Source organism: Myotis nattereri, assembly GCF_964212035.1.
Source record: "Myotis nattereri genome assembly, chromosome: 5".
Classification (NCBI taxonomy): domain Eukaryota; kingdom Metazoa; phylum Chordata; class Mammalia; order Chiroptera; family Vespertilionidae; genus Myotis; species Myotis nattereri.
In genome coordinates this window covers 50,717,823-50,738,865 of record NC_138080.1, presented here as the reverse complement: position 1 = coordinate 50,738,865, position 21,043 = coordinate 50,717,823, and the positions used below count along the sequence as shown (strand labels likewise).

Below are 21,043 nucleotides of genomic sequence, written 5' to 3'. Positions count from 1 at the left end.
AATTAAGATCTCCTTGTCTCAGGACCCCATGCTTTTTATTAACACAATTTGTCCTGAGGCGAGGCAGAGAAATATACTTCAAAGGGTCAGGGTTTCATATACAGAGGCATTGTCAGATGGAAGAATTAGCCTACGGCTGTTCAGGTGTTTGGCCAGTAGGGGGCAATAACATGTAGATTAAGATGCCCTGAGCTGTCTGGCAGCAAGCAATCATCCCTTTTCAGGTTTGGGGAAATGCCTTTAGCCATCCCCAACAGGTAATAACATATGTGACTCAGCCCTTGTTGAGTCCCCAAGTTCCATCAACCTTTTGATGAAACTCTTGCAATTATGACATGCTAGAATTGGCTTCCAGCATTCTGACAAGATTTTTCTTTACTATTGAAATGCTATCTCTTCAGTGAAGTGTCTTTAGAGTTAGCTTACTCTCACCTTATCTGTCATCTTGATTCCAACTTGATATTCCTCTTCTTTTGGTCAGACCTTCAAATTTTAAAAGTAGCTTCAAGCTGATGAAAAGTCATAATTCCACAGTTCAGTTCGCTGTAAAACTCCCACCTCCCACTGAAAGTCATAGTCCAGGAGTGAAGCAATCACATGCTAGAACTTCTGCGCCAATTAGAAGTATTATGAACACTTGCATTGGTCCACCTCATTTATCACAAGCCTCAAAATGCACCGTCCTGGAAAGGGTGGCCTCCCTGTGCACACATGTAATATTTCAAAAGGAGAGGGCGATATGAAGGAGGCCGAGGCTTGATCACCAACACTCAGCACAGTGAAAACCAACCATAATGAATAATGGGCACTAGAATTCAAATTACCACAGGTTTTAAAGTGGCAGGGCTTTGCAGACGCCGCTGCCCTGAAGCCGCCCTTGGGCAGCCATGGTGAACCCCACCGTGTACTTCGACAGGGCCGCTGACAGCGAGCCCCTGGGCCGCGTCTCCTTGGAGCTGTTTGCAGACAAAATTCCAAAGACCGCAGAAAACTCCCGTGCTCTGAGCACTGGGGAGAAGGGATTTGGGACAAAGGTTCCTGCTTTCACAGAATTATTCCGGGATTTATGTGCCAGGGTGGTGACTTCACACGCCATAATGGCACAGGCAGCAAGTCCATGGGGAGAAATTTGAGGATGAGAACTTCATGCTGAAACATACCGGTCCTGGCATCTTGTCCATGGCAAATGCTGGACCGAACACAAACGGCCCAGTTTGTCATCTGCGCTGCCAAGACGGAGTGGTTGGATGGCAAGCATGTGGTCTTCGGCCGGGTGAAGGAAGGCATGGATATTGTGACAGCCATGGAGCGCTCTGGGTTCAGGATCGGCAAGACCAGCAAGAAGATCACCATTGCTGACTGTGGGCAACTCTAATAAATCTGACTTGTGTTTTATCTTAACCACCAGACCATTCCTTCTGTAGCTCAGGAGAGCACCCCTTCACCCTGATTTGCTTGGAATGTTCCATAATCTTTGTGCTCTTGCGAGTTTATGGGTTCCATAATTTCCCTACCCCTTCCCAGTCTAGCTGGATTGCAGAGTTAAGTTTATGATTATGAAATAAGAACTAAACAGTTGTCTGTCAAAAAAAAAAAAAGTGTCAGGAAGGGGCGGGGGTCACTTTTCCATTTCATTTGGAACACCACATTACAAAAGAACTATTTTTAGCAACACGAAAGGATTGAGGGAAAAGAAAAGGAAAAGAATATCTAAACCATTGAATAACCCCCAAACCAATGGGTCGTGGGTTTGATTTCACTCAAAGGCACGTACCTTAGTTTTAGGCGCCTCCCAGGTTGGCCCTGGTTGGGGCTTGTGCAGGAGGCAACCAATTGACGTGTTTTTCTCTCACATCAATGTTTCTCTCTGCCTTTCCCTCTCTCCCTAAAAATCCGTGGAAAAATATCCTAGGGTAAGGTTTAAAAACAAATAATAATAAGTCAGATATTTTTCTTTCTTATTTTTTAAACCTCACCTGAAGACATGGTTATTGATTTTAGAAAGAGAGAGAAAAACATCAATGTGAGAGAAACACTGATTGGTTGCTTCTCATACACACCATGACTGGGATCTAATTGGAAATATAGGCGTTTACCCTTATATGAGATCAAACCAACAACCTTTTGGTGTATGGGATGATTACTCTAATCTACTGACCCACACTGCTCAGGGCAAGACCCAACCTCTTTAAGCAGATCTTTTGGGTTTGAATCTACCACTTAAAATGTAATTGAACATTACTGAGTTAATACACCAGTTCTGTTATGAAAATGTTTTGCCCTTGCCAGGTGGCTCAATTGTTTGAAGCATCATCCCATTATGGGTCCAATTCTTGGTCAGGCATACATGCAGGTTTTGGGTTCATTCCACCCCAGTCAGAATCTCAATCTCCCTCCCTCCCTCCCTCCCTCTCACTAAGCATACCCTCAGGTAAGGATTAAAAAGTGTGGAATTCCCAGGTTTCTTATCATGGCTCCATGCTCAGATCACATCTTGGGTTCTTCAGCCCAGGCCTCCCGGAAGAACAGGGTCCGCCAGACAGTTACACCTTCATTGTGCTGCACTGATATTCTACCAAGCAGCCTGGGGGTAGCAGCCATCCAGGCTTCCCTAAGGGCTTAATAGCAAACCCTTGGTTTGGTTGGGATAGAGACTCTCACATGTTCTGATCTGCCCATTGCTCCTGACAAAATCATCTGCAGGGGAGGCTGGAAACAGATCTGCATTTCTAACCAGGTCGCTCTAATCTCATTAATCCCGCTTAGAGATATCATTGAATTATGCATCCAGCAAACATCCCCCCCCCCCCATTTATTTTCAGAGAGAGTGAAAGGGGTGGGGGTGGGGAGGGGGAACAGAGAAAGGTAAACATCGATGTGAGAGGGACACATCCATTGGTTGCCTTCTTCAGAGCCCAGACCAGAGCCTGTGATAAAGCCTGCAACCAAGGAATCTACCCATGAGCAGAATCGAACCTCTGACTCTTCAATGCTCCATCTACTGAGCCAAACCGGCTAGGGCCATCCAGCAGACATTTTATGAGCTCTCAGTAGATGTGTGGCCCTGAGACAGAAGCCTGGGTGCACAGATCGCATCAGAGTCCCCACTATGAGGGAACTGACCCTCCAGACAACAGAGATCATGTGACTTGAGGACTTCCTCCACAGGAATGGCTGTGTCCACACAGGGTGAGCAAAACTAACACCTGGATTGTAGCAATTTTCTGATGAACATCATTTAGGGTTATTTGTTGGGAAGCATTTTAAAAATTAGAACAATATAGATAAATTTAATAGAAATCACTTGTTAAGTAGAACACACTGGAAAGCAAATTGCTCTCTCATCTTGGAGAGAGGTCACCCAACCTCCTTATACCCTTCCTGCCTGCCCATCCTTACCTGTCTTCTGTATGGGAGGGGGTTAACTTGAAATGCAGGCAGGTAGGGCAGGGTCCAGTGGAAAACAAAGGCAGGTGAAACATAGGCAGGGGCAGACATGGCAGTTTGAGCAGCCGAACCACAGGAACCAACCAAGCAGAAACCATGAAATGTTTGTGGCCTCAAAGCAGGAGGCATGGGAAACCAAGGGAAGGCCTGCAGTAACCAAGACGTATGAACACACAGAAACAGAAAAAGTTCAGCATAGGAACAGAGAACGAACACATAGAAACAGGGAAAGTTCAGGGCTGTTGCTGGGCAAAAACAATTGAGGGAATCAATCAGGTGACGACACAGGTAGACACAGAGCAGGCTTGTTGCAAATACCAGTATATACCCCTGGACTGCAAGGCTTTACCAGGCAGCGCACTATTGGGACTCCGCCCCTTGCAGGGACTGTGAATCTGCTTGTAATAAATTTTCCATACTTTTCCTTAAATCTTCTGGTGCGTGTAGCTCATTCTTCCAAGATGGGAGACGTGACCTTGGGGAAAAACACCTTGGCTCACAGTTCCAGTCATCATATCTACCAAAAAAAAAAAAAATACTAATCATTTGCAATATATAAGCATATAGACACTCATTAGATTTTAATAGTTTCATAATATAATGTGAGACTACTATGTGCTGTGTTGTACATTTTCCTCTTAAAAAAATAATTTTAAGAGATCTAGCCAGTTTGGATCAGTGGATAGTCTGTCAATCTGTGGACCAAAGGGTCCGAGTTCAACTCCAATCAAGGCCACGTACCTTGGTTGCAGGCTCTTCCCCCACCCAGGCCCTTGTCTGGGCTCATGCAGGAGGAACCTATTGTTTCTCTCACATCCATGTTTCTCTCTGTCTTTCCCTCTCTTTTCCACTTTCCCTAAAATTGAATGGAAAAGAATTCTTGGATGAGGATTAACAAAAATAAATAAATAATTTATAAGCATTTATTTGAGCCCCAAATGATGATAATTGCTGGAAAGCAAGATATCAAATGCTCCGTAGAATTTGTTATTTACAAAAAAATATATCTACAGGTCTTTGTTTTGTTTTTTACACCAAAATGCAGATATATTTCATGTATTGCTTGAAACCCACTCCTTAGATGCGCTTGTGGTGTTGATGGTGTGTTCTCTGGTCACTACCTCCTCGATGGCAGAAAGGCCCTTCTTCTCTCCACTCTTCTTTGCGGGAGCCACTATGCCAGGCCCAAGTTGGAAAGGAAGCAAAGATTTTACGTTTATTATTAGTTTAATATATATATATATATATATATTAAATATATATAAATATATATATATAGCCACGTGATAGAATGACCTAGTGGAACAAATTCCATGACAAATCATATAAAATAACCATTTTCTGAAAGACACCCACAGACCATCTGAGGACAAACCCAGAGGAGCCTCCGCGAAGCGGGACAAATAAGGTATTGACCCCAGGTCGGGGCTGGAGGGGACACGCGTCTGGGAATAAAAAAATGTAAGTGTACGTCGATCCCGGTTGGGTGCGCGGGGAGGGCCTCGTGGCCGGGGATCTGTGGCCACCGCGTGTGTCCGGCGGCTGCGGGCGAGGCATAAGGCATGCGGGGTGGGACCAGGGCTAGGACCAACTTCGAGGGACTCCGCAGGCTCTCCGGTGGGCACCAGGCAGGGACCCCTCTGCCACTCACACACGTAAACATCGGGTGGGTGCAGGCCACGCTCGGGCGCCCAGTATAAACAGCCACGACCCCTGTGGCCTCCGTCCAGCTGCAGTGCCCGCCCCCCAGTTGGTCCCCCCGGCAATCCACTCACATGCAGACGCCAGGGGTTGCCGAGCGCACCCACACCACTCTGGTCGAGGGGGCACCCCGCCCCCCAAACAAGCTCTTTGGCTTAGGCTCCAGAAACACAGGCCCCCAGGAGGGGCCTAAATATATTTTTATTGATTTCAGAGAAGAAGGGAGAGGGAGATAGAAACATCAATGATGAGAGAGAATCATTGATCAGCTGCCTCCTGCACGCCCCCCACTGGTGATTGAGCCTGCAACCTGGGTATGTGCCCTTGACCAGAATGAAACCTGGAACCCTTCAGTCCTCAGGCTGATGCTCTATCCGCTGAACCAAAACCGCTAGGGCAAGATTTTACTTTTCATTTCAGTTTACTCCTCAGCCAAATAGGAATAAAGGGTGTTGAGACATTCAAGGGAGGATTACAAAGGTGCAAATCAGATTATGCATATTAACAAGGTCAGTCCCTCCTAGCCTTCAGGAATAAGAGGAGATCCCATCAGCCAGACTTTTGAACATCCTCCTACCCCCACCCTCGCCCACAAGTCCCACCTCCAAGGAGGAGCCTTTGGTGGGTGAGGTCTTAAAGAGATTCACCCTCCTAGTGGTATATATAGGCCTGAGATTCACCCTCCTAGTGGTATATATAGGCCTGAGATTCACCCTCCTAGTGGTATATATAGGCCAGGCTCACATTACTAAGCATTTATCGGGTAGGAGACTGACTTCGGAGACTCTTCTTGGAGACACACTTCAGGGACTCACTCAAAGGCTCCAGGTAAGCTGGGAGTCGGGATGATACTGGTGCAGGAGGTGGGACCAAACTGAGAGCCACTGAGGTATTGCTCCCACCCTTGGCTTTCTGGGTGGCTACTCTAGCAGGGCCTTGACTTTACCTCACAAGCCAATCATCACTTGGACTCAGGTTTTTTTTATAACACATGCTTTCATTATTGCTGGTGTCCCTCAGCCTTGCCCTACCTCATCAAAATGCTTGCTAAAAATACAGATACCAGGATCCCAATCTGACCTAAGAGGTGACTTAATGTCTATCTGCACCTGGAAAGTGCCCTGAAGTACTGATCTGAAGTTGCCTGTGGGAATCCTCTTCTAGAATGTCTCAGTGTCTGTTGTCAAATATTTTTGTTTAAAACCAGAGGTTCTGCCCTAGTCAGTTTGGCTCAGTGAATAGAGCGCCCAAGTTCGATTCTGGTCCTGGGCATATACCCAGGCTATGGAATCCATCCCAGTGTTGGGCCTGCAGGAAGGAGCCAATAAATGATTCTCTCTCAACACTGATATTTCTATCTCTCTCTTCTTCTCTTTTTCTCTCTGAAATCAATAAAAATATATTTAAAAAATAAAACCAGAGGTTCCAAGAGGTTTACCTAAATTGATGTGTATGCTGACACCAAACTGAAAGGGAGACAGTTACTATTTTCCTGGTTGCATCTGTCTCTGGAGGAACAGATGATCAAAAATCCCATCCCCAATGACACAGGCGGACTAAGATCAGACCTGAAATCTAGCCCATATAACCTACAAGCAGATGGTACTTTAATGCCAGCCTTGGTCTTTTCTCAATCACAATTTATCTCAGTATGGGAGATTTGTTGGGTGGGGATGGGATGTGGGAACAGGGAAACAGATGATGGATTTCAAGTGGAGAAAGGGGACCAGTTTGAAATAACTGTGAGGAAGGAAGGAGATGGATGGAGCTGAGAACTCTGAGATGAAGGAACATGGATGAAGCTTAAGGAAGGAAATAGAAGAGACATTTTTGGCTAGAAGAGAGCAGAGAAACACTGAAATGGAATTCAAATGGTTAATTTTTTAAAAAGTAAATTATAGAATATTCTAGGTATTCAGAATAGGAGAGAAAATCTTATGACTTCATGTATGAAGAACCCATATTTTATAAGTAACCTCTTTTGCAACTTCTTCCTATAGTCGTACCAACCTTTTGCCATTTCTGGGCAGGAAATCTCTATGAGTTTACTTGTAAACTTTTTATTATATATTTCTAAAAGAGAGTCTTAATTTATCACAAGCATCAAAATGCACAGTCCTGAAAAGGGTGGCCTCCCTGTGCACACATGTAATATTTCAAAAGGAGAGGGCGATGTGAAGGAGGCTGAGGCTTGATCACCAAAACTCAGCACAATGAAAACCAACAATAATGAATAATGGGCACTAGAATTCAAATTACCAGAGGTTTTAAAGAGATGAGCGGGGGAGGGTCACTTATCAATTCCGTTTTGACCACCCAATTATTAAGGTACTATTTTTAACAATAAGAAAGGATTGAGGGAAAAGAAAAAGTATATCTAAACCACTGAATGACCTGCTGTTGTTCCTGATAAACTTCACTCACATCGTCCTCCTCCATTCCCAGTTCTCCGGGAGTGTGACTATCAGCATTTCTCTGACCCTCCAAGAGAAACCCGAGCCAGTTCATTGGGACTCCCCGTCTTAGACAGCACGATTCTTCGGGTTTCTTGAGGTGAGATGTCATGTTCACTTTGAAGTGAATCTCACTGCTGTCCTGTCCGATGACTTTGAGTTGAATGTATCCTCCTTCCTTCTTATTCGCCAAGTCCCCTGTTGAGGGTTTTGCCTCCTGTTCCGACATGGTGACGGTGACTCACCTGGGGACTTCACAAAGAAGCGTCCTCTGGTAGGCAGGACCTTGCTCTGGTTTACAAATCCTTGTCTCTTTCCCGCAGCGCAAGATCACTTTTTTTTGTGATGGTCGAGGGCAATGATGAATTTGCTTAGATTGACTAATTCCTCTTAAGTTGTAAAATAGGTAGACTTTACTTCTAACTCCTCCTTAAATTTGTCATAATAACTGATTCGGACTACCTGACATGCTGTTCATACGGGGAGGGAAGGGTTAATGCTGATTGAACTTTCAATGGTGATATCTTTTTGTCCACAGAAACTACTTATGACTTGTGTGTTGCTTGGTTTTTGACCAGAGTCCGCAGATGATCTTCACTTGGGGAACCTGACATTAACTACAGGAGAAGGTGACAGGGAGACTACACGTCAGCTGGCCACTGGAACTCTTCTTGGAAGCTCCTACTGAGTTGCACAGCGAGGGAGGCCTGAGCAGACCTCAGCTTCTCACTTCTCCTCGCTCCTGGAGGATCACACTGACTGAAGGGAGTCTCTTCTGATAGTCACCTTCACTGCACCATGGCCTTTGCAGCTTCCCTGGCCAAGCTCCAAGCAGAGGCCAGCTGTCCCATCTGCCTGGATTACCTGAGAGACCCAGTGACCATTGCCTGTGGGCACAACTTCTGTCCCTCCTGCATCCACCAGCGCTGGGAAGGTCTACGGGGCACCTTTCCCTGTCCTGTCTGCCTCCACCACTGCCCTGACAGGAGTTTGGAGAGGAACACCCATTTATGTCACATGATTGAGATTGTTAAGCAGATCCCCACCTCAGGGAGCCAGAGGAAAATGCAGGAAGAAATACCCCTGTGCGGGAAGCACCATGAGGTTCTGACCCTGTTCTGTGAGAAAAGCCTGGAGCTGTTGTGTCCCCAGTGCAAGGACCCCTCAGACTCCCTGGATCAGCCCCTGATCCCCATTGAGGAAGCAGCAGCTAGTCAGAGAGGGGTGCTCAAAAGGCACATTGGGGTCCTCACTAACAACCTTGAAAGTGATGAAACTGTATATAAAAAGCAAGTTGCAAATACTTGGGAAGTAAAGAGAAAGATGGAAAAATGGAGGGAGGAATTGGACTATGAATGTAACGAACTTAAGTTTTTATTGGAAAGAGAGCGAGATGAAATTGATAACGATCTGCCTATAGAAGAGAATGATGTTGAAGAAAAACTAATTGAAAACGAAAAGCAAATTTCATACCATATGTTCAGGTTAAACATTCTGTTAAGTGAAATAGAAGAGAAGTGTTTGCAGACAGGCCTGGGTTTACTCACAGGCATTGAAAGCCTCCACAACAGCTATGGAAACCTAGAGCCCCCAGCAGTGTTTTCATATGAATTAAAGAGGAGTTGCTGTCTCCCCCCACACTACTTGGGCCTGCATAAAATGATCCGCACGTTTCAGGCAGATTTGACACTGGATCCTGAAACTGCCCATTCAAGTCTCATTATCTCAAGAGATAGAAAAAATGTGACCTATAGGAGACCAGATGGTCTTCCTAATCCCCAGGCATGCACTTCTTCCCCGGCTGTCCTGAGTTCTGAAGGCTTTGATGCTGGCAGGTGTTTTTGGCAGATAGAAATAGGAGGCACAGGTGAATGTTTCTTAGGTGTGTGTAAAGAATCCATCCTCAGAAATACTCTCAGATCACCATCCCCAAGCAATGGATGCTGGCAATATCAGCAGAAGACTAATTTACTCCACATTTTCTGTGCACGGCAACATAAGATTGGCGTTTTTCTGGACTATGAGTTGGGAGAGGTTTCATTTTACAATTTGAATAGCAGGTCATTCTTGGATGGATTCCGTGATACCTTTACAGAGCAACTTAGGCCTTATTTCTCCATTGGACCTTCTTCAGAATCCCTTACAATCAGAGTGAAGTGATGAACAACTTGGGGGGAATTTTGTTTGCTTATTTTCTTTCCTTTTTATTGAAAGGAATACTTAGCATCAAAATCCTGATTCCTCTTTTGATGTTTGAATGTTGAAAGTGTTATGGACTCACCCTTCTCTCCTCCCTGACCTTACACCGGGGAAAGCTAATGAGAAAGTCCAGGTGCTCCATCCTTGGGGGCAGGGGAGAAGTTCCAATCAAGCAAGTTTCCATCAGTGTCAGCTGGCTCCCAACAACAGCACCCAGTAACCAACATGAACACCACAAGCTAGCCCCCTTTCCCTATCCTCTCAGTCCTTCTGGGATTTATTCTAATATCTACCCTTCTCTCCCCCAAAATGTCACCGTGTGAGTAATATACTTTGTCATACTCTTCTGATACGTGGGGAGTCATCAGTGTGAACATATGAAACCAATTTTGGGTGCCTTCCTCCCTGCCTGTGCAAGCTGGTCACCACCTTTGACATTGTGAGCAGGATTTTCCAGATATGAAGCCCACTGCCAGGGCTTCCTCCTCTGGCTTTGTGTGGTAACACACCCTGGTTCCCTAGGCAAGGGTGTCCTTGCAATTTGTGCTGCAGTTGCTGAGTTCTAGGGAGGCTGTGTTGTAGATTTGACTGACCTAAGTCAGAAGTTTCCATAAGAAACATATTCTATTTACTATTTGTTATTTTCCATGTAATTTTTTGGGAATTCTAAATGTCTTGCTTTGTGTCTCATGTTTTATAACAATTTCATGTGCAGGGCTGAGCAAAAGCAGGTTGACAATAGTGTTACAAATATGTACAGTAATTAATAACAAATAACAAGAGGATAAACTTTTGCCTGCCAACAACTGTAAACATACCTTTGTTTTAAATTTCTCAACTGCACCTAGATGGAGTGGTTCAGTGGTTGAGCATAGATCTATGAATCAGAAGGTCTTGGTTCATTTTGATTCCCAGTCAGGGCACATGCCCAGGTTTTGGGTTCAATCCACAGAGTGGGGTGCGCAGGAGGCAGCCTATCAAGGATTCTCTCTCATTGTTGATGTCCCTAACTCTCCCTCTTACTGTCTGAAATAAATAAAAAAATATTTAAAATAAAATTATCACCTGATGATGTTTACTGATAGAGAGAGAGAGAAAGAGAGAGAGAGAGAGAGAGAGAGAGAGAGAGAGAGAGAGAGAGGAGAAACAGAGAGAGAGAGAGAAACATCAATGTGAGAGAAGCATCCATCAATTGCTTCCTGTACTCACCCTGAACATGGATTGAACCCGAAGCCTAGGTGCCCTGACTGAGAATCAAGACTGCCCACTTTTTGTTGTATGACAAGACATTCCAAGAAACTGAGCCAAGTTGCCAGGGCTATAAACCTACGTTTTACAACCACTGTATGACCTGCTAAGGTCACGTGCTCATTTTGACCTTATGGGAAATTGACAAGCTTTGAGAGCACGCTTCTGTTTGTATACTTGTATGGTATTGTTTACAATGTTTGGAAATAAAGTTTTACTGTGCATATCTCTGTACTAATTGTCTCTCCATAACTGGAAAAGTTTCTCCTCAGAGCTTTTATTGAGGCACAAGGGACCACTGCACTGATCAGAGTGGCCCTGCCATGCTGTGCTGATCTCAGGTGCTTATTCTTATAAAGTGCAGTGTAGGCCAGCAGGGCGCCGTTCCATTACCCACCGGGGATCTAACTCCCTCAGTCATGTGTCGTCACACCACTGGGTCAGTACAGCTAGAGAAAGAGGGAGCATTGAAGGGCCAGCTGGAACAGGCTGATAGCAGTTTTGAGCAGTGACTGCTTCCCCGGTCGCCACTCAGGAGCAAGGGGAGGTGGAGAAGCTTTTAGGGGCAATTGAGGCCAGCAGTCGCCACTTGCACCCACTAACGGCACTGAGCAATCAGGACAGGCGCTGGCTGCAGGCAGCTGCTGCGAGCAGCGGCTCCAGTTCCAGCTGTGGGTGTGAGTGTTGCCTGCGCTGGCAGTGCGTGTGAGTGCCCAGTGGGACTGTGGCGCACAGCAGCAAAGAATTTTCAGTAACCACCAGACACTTGTCTTTTTTTTTTTTTTTGCTTAAAGTATTACAAAGGGTATTACATATGTGTCCATTTTATCACCCCGCCCTAGACAGTCCCCTAGCCTCCCCTATCCCCCAGTGTCTTATGTCCATTGGTTATGCTTATATGCATGCATACAAGTCCTTTGGTTGATCTCTTACCCCCCTACCTCCTGCCCCCCAACCCTCCCCGGCCTTCCCGCTGCAGTTTGACAATCTGTTTGAGGCAGCTCTGCCTCTGTATCTATTATTGTTCAAAAGTTTATAGTGGTCTCTATTATCCATGAATGAGTGAGATCATGTGGTATTTTTCCTTCATTGACTGGCTTATTTCACTTAGCATAATGCTCTCCAGTTCCATCCATGCCATTGCAAATGGTAAGAGTTCCTTCCTTTTTAGAACAGCATAGTATTCCATCGTGTAGATGTACCACATTTTTCTAATCCATAGTAACCACCAGACACTTTTCTTGATGACAGTGACCAGCACCCCACCATGGTTTGGCGCCCCCGCTCCACCATGCCACCGTGGCCAATGCCCACCATGTTCCGTGCCCTCCCCCTGGTGGTCAGTGCATGTCATAGCGACCGGTTGTTCAGTTGTTTGGTTGTTCTGCCATGGGGTCTATTTGCATATTAGCTTTTTATTACATAGCATTGTTCCATAATACAATATGAGACAACTATGTGTTGTGTTCTACACTTTCCTTTAAAAATATAATCATAAGAACTCTAGCCAGTTTGGCTCAGTGGATACCCTGTTGATCTGCTGACCAAAGGGTCTGAGTTGCACTCCACACAAGGCCACATACTTTGGTTGCAGGCTCTTCCCTGACCCGGGCTCTTGTCTGGGCTCATGCAGGAGGAACCAACTGTTGCTCTTAGGTCATTGTTTGTCTCCGTCTTTCCCTCTCTCTTCCACTTTCCCTAAAATTGAATGGAAAAAAATTCTTGGGTGAGGATTAACAAAAATAAATAAATAAATAAATAAATAAATTATAAGCATTTATTTGAGCCCGAAATGATGACTATTGCTGGGAAGCAAGATATCAAATGTTCCCTATAATTTTCTTTTTACAAAAAATATATCTACAGGTTTTGTTTTTGTTTTTCACACCCACATACAGATATATTTCATGTATTGCTTGAAACCCACTCCATAGATGTGCTTGTGATGTTGATGGTGTGTTCTCTGGTCACTACCTCCTCCATGGCAGAAAGGCCCTTCTTCTCTCCACTCTTCTTTGTGGGAGCCACTATGCCAGGCCCAAGTTGGAAAGGAAGCAAAGATTTTACTTTTATTAGTATTATTTTAATATATTTGTTTTGATTTCAGAGAGGAAGGGTGAGGGAAATAGAAACATCAATGATGAAAGAGAATTATTGATCAGCGGCCTCCTGCAACCCCCGCCCCGCCCCCCCCCCCCGCCCCCAATGGGGATTGAGCCTGCAACCTGGGTATGTGCCCTTGACCAGAATTGAACCTGGAACCCTTAAGTCCCAAGGCCAAGGCTCTATCCACTGAGCCAAACCAGTTAGGGCAAGATTTTACTTTTCATTTCAGTTTCTTCCGCAGAAAAGATGGGATTAAAGAGTGGTGAGAAGTTCAAGGGAGGATGCAAATTAGATTATGCATACTAACAAGGTTAGTCCTCTATGGCCTGCATGAACAAGAGGAGATCCCATCAACCAGACTTCTGAAGATCCTCCTATCCCCACCCTCACACTCAAGTCCCACCTCCAGGGAGGAGCTTTGGTGGGTGAGGTCTTAAAGAGATTCACCCTCCTAGTGGTATATATAGGCCAGGCTCACATTACTAAGCATTTAACTGGTAGGAGACTGGCTTCAGAGACTCTTCTTGGAGACACACTTCAGGGACTCACTCAAAGGAGCAGGCCCCAGGTAAGCTGGGAGTCGGGATGATACTGGTGCAGGAGGTGGGACCAAACTGAGAGCCACTGAGGTATTGCTCCCCACCCTTGGCTTTCTGGGTGGCTACTCTAGCAGGGCCTTGACTTTACCTCACAAGCCAATCATCACTTGGATTCAGGTTATTTTAAGAAACATATTTTAATTATTGCTGGTGTCCCTCAGTTAGCCTTGCCCTACGTCATCTAAATGCTTGCAAAAGATACAGATACCATGTTCCAAATCTGACCTAATGGGTTATAAATACCCCTTAGTCAATACCCTCATGCAAAGTGCCCTGAAGTGCTAGTCTGAAGCTCCCTGTGGGAATGTTAGAGAAGACTGGAGAAAAAGCAAGCCAGGCTTAGAGAAAGGGGAGTTACATTTTAATTATGGGCAGGCCCAGAGAAAAATGTGTCTTTCAAATTCTGGGCCTCCCAGTATGGAGGAAACTCTCTCTATACTTTTTCCAGTCCTTTGTCTCCCAAATTTGGAATGAGACTTCTGGGCCTTCTGAGAAAGAATGTCTGCGTGCTGGGAAGGGGCCATGAGACCATATCTCAAGGCCTGGGCTGGTGCCAGCACTGAAAATCTGTCTGGAGCATAGTTTATGGCCTCTCTGGAATGGGAGTAGTCTTATTTCCTTATTATTTAAGCAAGCAAGCATTTACAGAAGCCAAAATAGGGTTAAAATTTCAAACAGCAGCTTTTATATAAGATGGATGCTTCAGGAATCCTCTTCTAGAATGTCTCAATGTTTGGTGTCAAATTCTTTTTGTTAAAGTCCCTCCCTAGCCAGTTTGGCTCAGCTGATAAGAGTACCTGGGTTCGATTCTGGTCAAGGGCATATACAGGGTTGCAGACTCAATCCCCAGTGTTAGGCCTGCAGGAGGTAGCCAGTAAATTATTCTCTCTCCTCATTGATGTTTCTATTTCTCTCTTCTTCTCTTTTTCTCTCCGAAATCAATAAAAATATATTTTAAAAATAAAACCAGAGGTTCCAAGAGGTTTCCCTAAATTGATGTGTATGCTGACACCAAACTGAAAGGGGAAGCTGAGTGCTATTTTCCTGGCTGCATCTGTCTCTGGAGGAACAGATGATCAAAAAACCCATCCCCAATGACACAGGCAGACTGAAATCAGACCTGAAATCCAGCCCACACAACCTACAAGCAGGTGGCACTTTAATGCTAGCCTTGGTCTTTTCTCAATTTCTATATGGGAGACTTGTTGGCTGGGATGGGATGTGGAAACAAGGAAGCAGATAATGGATTTGGAGGGGAGAAAGGGGACCAATTTGAAACAACTGTGAGGAAGAAAGGAGATGGAATGGATCTGAGAGCTCTGAGATGAAGGGAAATGGATGAAGCTTAAGGAAGGGAGTAGGAGAAACCTTCTTGGCTAGAAGAGAGCCAGGGACCTGAGGCTGCATGGCACTGGGCCTGGCCGGGGGACCACAGGCCGTGCCCACCACCCTGATGCTGGGCTGAGGGACCTCAGGCTGTGGGCCCTGCCCCGGGTCGGGGAACCTGATGGTGTGCTGGGTGACCTGAGGCTGCGCTCCCTGCCCAGCACAGCCTGACAAGGGTGCGGTTGGCCAGGTCTGGATCTCACCCAATGGGGGTGGGGCCAGCTGGGTCTGGGTCTTGCGCAATTTTGAGGTGTCATGGGTGGGTGGGGACTTGACTCTGGGTCCCTGGGCACACCCCAGACTCTGACAGGAGGAAAATTTTCATATACATTTTACTACTTTTCTTTCATCCCTGACACTTCAATTATAGAGGAAGGGCAAATAGCAATATTAAAATATTTCCTCTAATTAATCCCCTTTTAATGTGGACAAATTTCGTGCACCTGGCCACTAGTATTCTATAACTAATTTTTTTGCAACTTTTCCTTATAGTCATACCAGCCTTTTGCCATTTCTGGGCAGGAAATCTTTATGAGTTTACTTGTAAACTTTTCATTATATATATAATAAAAGGGTAATATGCAAGTCAACTGAACCGTGGAGGTGGAACAACTGGTAACTATGATGGGCACTGACCACCAGAGGGCAGATGCTCAACACAGCAGCTGCCCCCTGGTGGTCAGTGCGCTCCCACAGGGGAGTGCTGCTCAGCGAGAAGCCCTGAGCTGGGCTTACAGCTGGTGAGCACAGTGGCAGAGGTGGGAGCCTCTCCCACCTCCGCGGTAGCGTTAAAAATGTCTGACTGCGGCTTAGGCCCGCTCCAGTCGGACATCCCCCGAGGGCTCCTGGACTGCTAAAGGGCACAGGCAGGGCTGAGGGACACTTTACCCCCCACCCTTCACCCCCAGTGCACAAATGTTGTGCACCGGGCCTCTAGTACAGTGATGGCAAACCTTTTGAGCTCGGCGTGTCAGCATTTTGAAAAACCCTAACTTAACTCTGGTGCCGTGTCACAAATAGAAATTTTTTGATATTTGCAACCATAGTAAAGCAAAGATGTATATTTTTGATATTTATTTTATATACTTAAATGCCATTTAACAAAGGAAAATCAACCAAAAAATGAGTGTCATAGGTTTGCCATCACTGCTCTAGTATATTTCTAAAAGAGACTCTTAATTTACATACTTCTACATTAAAGTTTTTAAAATAATTTATTTTTTAAATTTATTTTCTTGTAAAGGGTGAGAGGATGGGGCAGTGAGTCTTGCAGAGAGTGAATGCAGCCTTCCCAGGTGCTTGTTCTCTTCAGGCGGTCAGTGGATGGATGCTGCCCACTGACATGTGGGGGGCTGTCTGCTTTTCTCAACAGATTCAAATACTAATCTCTCCCAGAAATCTCACAGTCACACCCAGAGTTAGTGTTTCAGCAGCTAAATGGCTATCCAGTGGTACAATCAAGTTGAAATATTAAATTGACCAGATTATTCTTCAGAGTTTACTCAATCGCTTATAGTTCCTGTAAACAGATGCTTTGGAACTCTGATGGGATTTAGATTCATTTATCAGTCAAAACTTTCTCACAAATAATGGTATAGTCCCTCCAACAGTTGTATGATGTTTATTTATTTATTTATTTTTAAGAGAGGGAGGGAGGGAGAGAGAGTGCCAGAGAAACATCAATGTGAGAGAGATACCTCAATTAGTTGCCTCTCTTACATGACCCATGTGAGGATGGAACCTGTGACCTGGTGCACGGGACAACACTCCAACCAACTGAGCCACACAGGCCCCTCTTTTTATTAATAGGCCTTTAGGGTTAGAGAAATGGGGGTGAGAGAGAGAGAGGTTGATTTGTTCAACTCATTTTTGCCTACATTCCTTGATTATTGCTTGGTCACTGGCCATGAACTGACTCTGAAACAGTGACACATCTGCACCATGCTCCAGCCAACTGAGCTGCCTGGCCAGATCACTTTTTTTTTCTTCCAAATATTTTTTTACTTTAATGAAGCTGGTACAGACCATGCCCATTGAAAAGTCATATCCCTGGCTGAAATGTACAAATGAAATTAAAAAAGAGCAGTGTTCTGTTGCACACACTTCTGCACTAATAACTTTATTAAATGCTGATGAAAATTAAAACTTTTCCAGGATCTTCTGACAAGATTTTTTTCTTTACTCTTTAAAATATGTATATATATATATATATATATATATATATATATATATATTTGATTTTTTACAGAGAGGAAGGGAGAGGGGTAGAGAGTTAGAAATATCCATGAGAGAGAAACATTGATCAGCTGCCTCCTGCACACCCCATACTGGAGATGTGCCCTCAACCAAGGTACACGCCCTTGACCAGAATCGAACCTGGGACCCTTCAGTCCGCAGGCCAATGCTCTATCCACTGAACCAAACCGGCCAGGGCAAGATTTTCCTTTACTCTTAAAATGCTTTCTCTTCAGTAAAGTCATCTTTGGCGTCAGTCATAACTCTCACCTTATCTGTCATCTTGACTCCAACCTGATATTCCTCTTTTTTTGATCCAGACCTTCAGATTTTAAAAGTAGCTTCAAGCTGATGAAAGGTCATAATTCCACAGTTGAGTTCACTGAAAAACTCCCACCTCCCACTAAAAGTCATAGTCCAGGAGTGAAGCAATCACATGCTAGAACTTCTGGGCCTATTAGAAGTATTATGAACACTTGCATTGGTCCACCTCATTTATCACAAGCCTCAAAATGCACAGTCCTGAAAAGGGTGGCCTCCCTGTGAACACATTTAATATTTCAAAAGGAGAAGGCGATATGAAGGAGGCCGAGGCTTGATCACCAAAACTCAGCACAATGAAAACCAACAATAATGAATAATGGGCACTAGAATTCAAATTCCTACAGGTTTTAAAGAGATGCGGGGGTGGGGGCGTGTCATTTATCAATTCCATTTTGAACACCACATTACAAAAGAATTATTTTTAACAATTAGAGAGGATTGAGGGAAAAGAAAAGAAAAAGTATATCTAAACCATTGAATAACCCCCTGGTTGTTCTTGATAAACTTCACTCACATCTTCCTCCTCCATTCCCAGTTCTCTTGGAGTGTGATTATCAACAATTCTCTGACCCTCCAAGAGAAACCTGAGCCAGTTCATTGGAATTCTCTGTCTTAGCACTATTCTTTGAGTTTCTTGAGATGCGTTGTCATTTTCACTTTGAAGTGAATCTCACTGCTGTCCTTTCCAATGACTTTGAGTTGAATGTACCCTTCTTCCTTCTTATTCCCTGTTGAGAGTTTTGCCTCCTGGTCACACATGTGCTTGGTGCTTCACCTGGGGTCTTAGCACAGAAGCAGCCTCTGGTAGGCAGGACCTCACTCCTGGGCTTACAAATCCTTCTCTTCCCCACAGCACAAGATCACTTTTTTTTGGTGATGCTTGAGGCCAATAATAAATTTGCCTAGATTGACTAATTCCTCTTAAGTTGCAAAATAGGTAGACTTTACTTCTAACTCCTCCTTAAATATCTATAATCTATAATAATAAAAGGGGTGATATGCTAATTAGACAGGATGTCTTCTGGAAGTCCTTCCTGACAAAGGAGGGGCCAGAGGGAAGCCAGTTCAGGTACCGGGTACCTGTTGACAGCTGGAGCAGAGAAGCCCAGGTCCCAGGTGCCAGAGGGAAGAGGGTTCTGGCAGCCAGGGGAAGGAAGGCCTACTCTTGCATGACTTTTGTGCATCAGGCCTCTAGTTGTCATGATAAATGATTTGGTCTACCTGACATATCATTCATACGGGGAGGGAAGGGTTAATGCTGAATGAACTTTTAAGTGGTGATATCTTTTGGTCCTCAGAAACCTCTTATGACTTGCATGTTGCTTGTTCTTTTTACCAGAGTCCACAGCTGATTTCCACTGGGGGCAACCTGACATTAGATACAGGAGAAGCTTACCAGTATAGGAAGACTGGACATCAGCTGCCCACTGGAACTCTTCGGGGAAGCTCCTAGTGACTTCCACAGAGAGGGAGGCCTGAGCAGACCTCCGCTTCTCACTTCTCCTCGCTCCTGGAGGATCGCACTGACTGAAGGGAGTCTCTTCTGATAGTCACCTTCACTGCACCATGGCCTTTGCGGCTTCCCTGGCCGAGCTCCAAGCAGAGGCCAGCTGTCCCATCTGCCTGGATTACCTGACAGACCCAGTGACCATTGCCTGTGGGCACAACTTCTGTTCCTCCTGCATCCACCAGCGCTGGGAAGGTCTACGGGGCACCTTTCCCTGTCTTGTCTGCCTCCACCACTGTCCTGACAGGAAATTGGAGAGGAACACCCAATTATGTTACATGACTGAGATTGTTAAGCAGATCCCCACCTCGGGGAGCAAGAGGAAATTGCAGGAAGAAATGCCCTTGTGTGGGAAGCACTGTGAGGTTCTGACCCTGTTCTGTGAGAAAAGCCTGGAGCTGCTGTGTCCCCAGTGCAAGGGCTCCTTAGACCCCCCGGATCAGCCCCTGATCCCCATTGAGGAAGCAGCAGCTAGTCAGAGAGGGGTGCTCAAAAGGCACATTGGGGTCCTCACTAACAGCCTTGAAAGTGTTGAAACTGTATATAAAAAGCAAGTTGCAAATACTTGGGAAGTAAAGAGAAAGATGGAAAAATGGAGGGAGGAATTGGACTATGAATGTAACGAACTTAAGTTTTTATTGGAAAGAGAGCGAGATGAAATTGATAACGATCTGCCTATAGAAGAGAATGATGTTGAAGAAAAACTAATTGAAAACGGAAAGCAAATTTCATACCATATGTTCAGGTTAAACATTCTGTTAAGTGAAATAGAAGAGAAGTGTTTGCAGACAGGCCTGGGTTTACTCACAGGCATTGAAAGCCTCCACAACAGCTATGGAAACCTAGAGCCCCCAGGAGTGTTTTCATATGAATTAAAGAGGAGTTGCTGTCTCCCCCCACACTACTTGGGCCTGCATAAAATGATCCGCACGTTTCAGGCAGATTTGACACTGGATCCTGAAACTGCCCACCCAAGTCTCATTATATTAAGAGATAGAAAAAGTGTGATATATAGGACATCGTTTGGTTTTCATCATCCCCAGGCACTTACTTCTTACCCAGCTGTCCTGAGTTCTGAGGGATTTGATGCTGGCAGGCATTTTTGGGTGGTAAACATAGGAGGCACAGGGAAATGGTCCTTAGGTGTGTGTAAGGACTCTTTCCCCAGAAATACTCTATCACCATCATCCCCAAGCAATGGCTGTTGGACTCATACATTTGGCCCTTCCCCCATTGGACAAGGAAAGATTGGTGTTTTCCTGGACTATGAGTTGGGAGAGGTTTCATTTTATAATTTGAAGACCTGCTCATTGTTGTACGGAATCACGGCTACATTTACAGGAAAACTTATGCCTTATTTCTCTATTACATCTTCTTCAGAACCTCTTACAACCTGTATCATCAGAGTCTAGTGATGACAAATTTGAAAGAAATCTTGTATGTGCTTAGTTTCTACCCTTGCTGTGGAAAGAAATACTTACAATAAAGAGCCTGATTCCAGTTTTGATGTTTGAATGCTGCAAGTTTGTAGGAGGCACCCTTCTCCTCCCTGATCTTAAACCTGGGAAAGCTGATGAGAAAGTCCAGGTGCTCTATCCTTGAGGGGAGGGGGAAAGTGTCAATCAAACAAGCTTCTGCCAACAGCACCCAGTACCTGCCATGAACACCACAAGCTAGTCCCTTTCCCTGTGCTCTCAGTCATTCTGGGACCTACTGTAATACCCAGCCTTCTCTCCGTCCAAAACCTCATCATGTGAGGCATAAAATTTTTCATACTCTCATCCTATGTGGTGAGTCATCATCAGTGTGAGCTTTTGAAACCAATTTCAGATGGCTCC

At 45.0% G+C, this 21,043-nt stretch overlaps 2 protein-coding genes and 3 pseudogenes across 5 annotated transcripts; 3 read left to right on the top strand and 2 right to left on the bottom strand.

The window, feature by feature from the left end:
- Positions 1-887: 887 nt before the first annotated feature.
- On the top strand, positions 888-1,433 carry LOC308519836 (peptidyl-prolyl cis-trans isomerase A-like; annotated as a pseudogene). The gene has a single exon. The product of its transcript is annotated as a peptidyl-prolyl cis-trans isomerase A-like (transcript).
- Positions 1,434-7,525: 6,092 nt separating this feature from the next.
- Positions 7,526-7,830, bottom strand: LOC308520247 (small ubiquitin-related modifier 1-like; annotated as a pseudogene). The gene has a single exon. The product of its transcript is annotated as a small ubiquitin-related modifier 1-like (transcript).
- Positions 7,831-8,399: 569 nt separating this feature from the next.
- On the top strand, positions 8,400-9,761 carry LOC308520246 (tripartite motif-containing protein 60-like; the record flags this gene model as incomplete). Its single annotated transcript, XM_081092762.1, has 1 exon — positions 8,400-9,761. One exon carries the CDS (start codon positions 8,400-8,402, stop codon positions 9,759-9,761), a length of 1,362 nt encoding a protein of 453 aa, XP_080948888.1.
- An 8,403-nt stretch (positions 9,762-18,164) lies between these two features.
- Positions 18,165-18,457, bottom strand: LOC308519837 (small ubiquitin-related modifier 1-like; annotated as a pseudogene). Its single transcript has one exon. The product of its transcript is annotated as a small ubiquitin-related modifier 1-like (transcript).
- An 807-nt stretch (positions 18,458-19,264) lies between these two features.
- Positions 19,265-20,617, top strand: LOC308519835 (tripartite motif-containing protein 60-like; the record flags this gene model as incomplete). Its single annotated transcript, XM_081092126.1, has 1 exon — positions 19,265-20,617. The coding sequence occupies one exon, from the start codon at positions 19,265-19,267 to the stop codon at positions 20,615-20,617; it is 1,353 nt and encodes a 450-aa protein (XP_080948252.1).
- Positions 20,618-21,043: the final 426 nt, after the last annotated feature.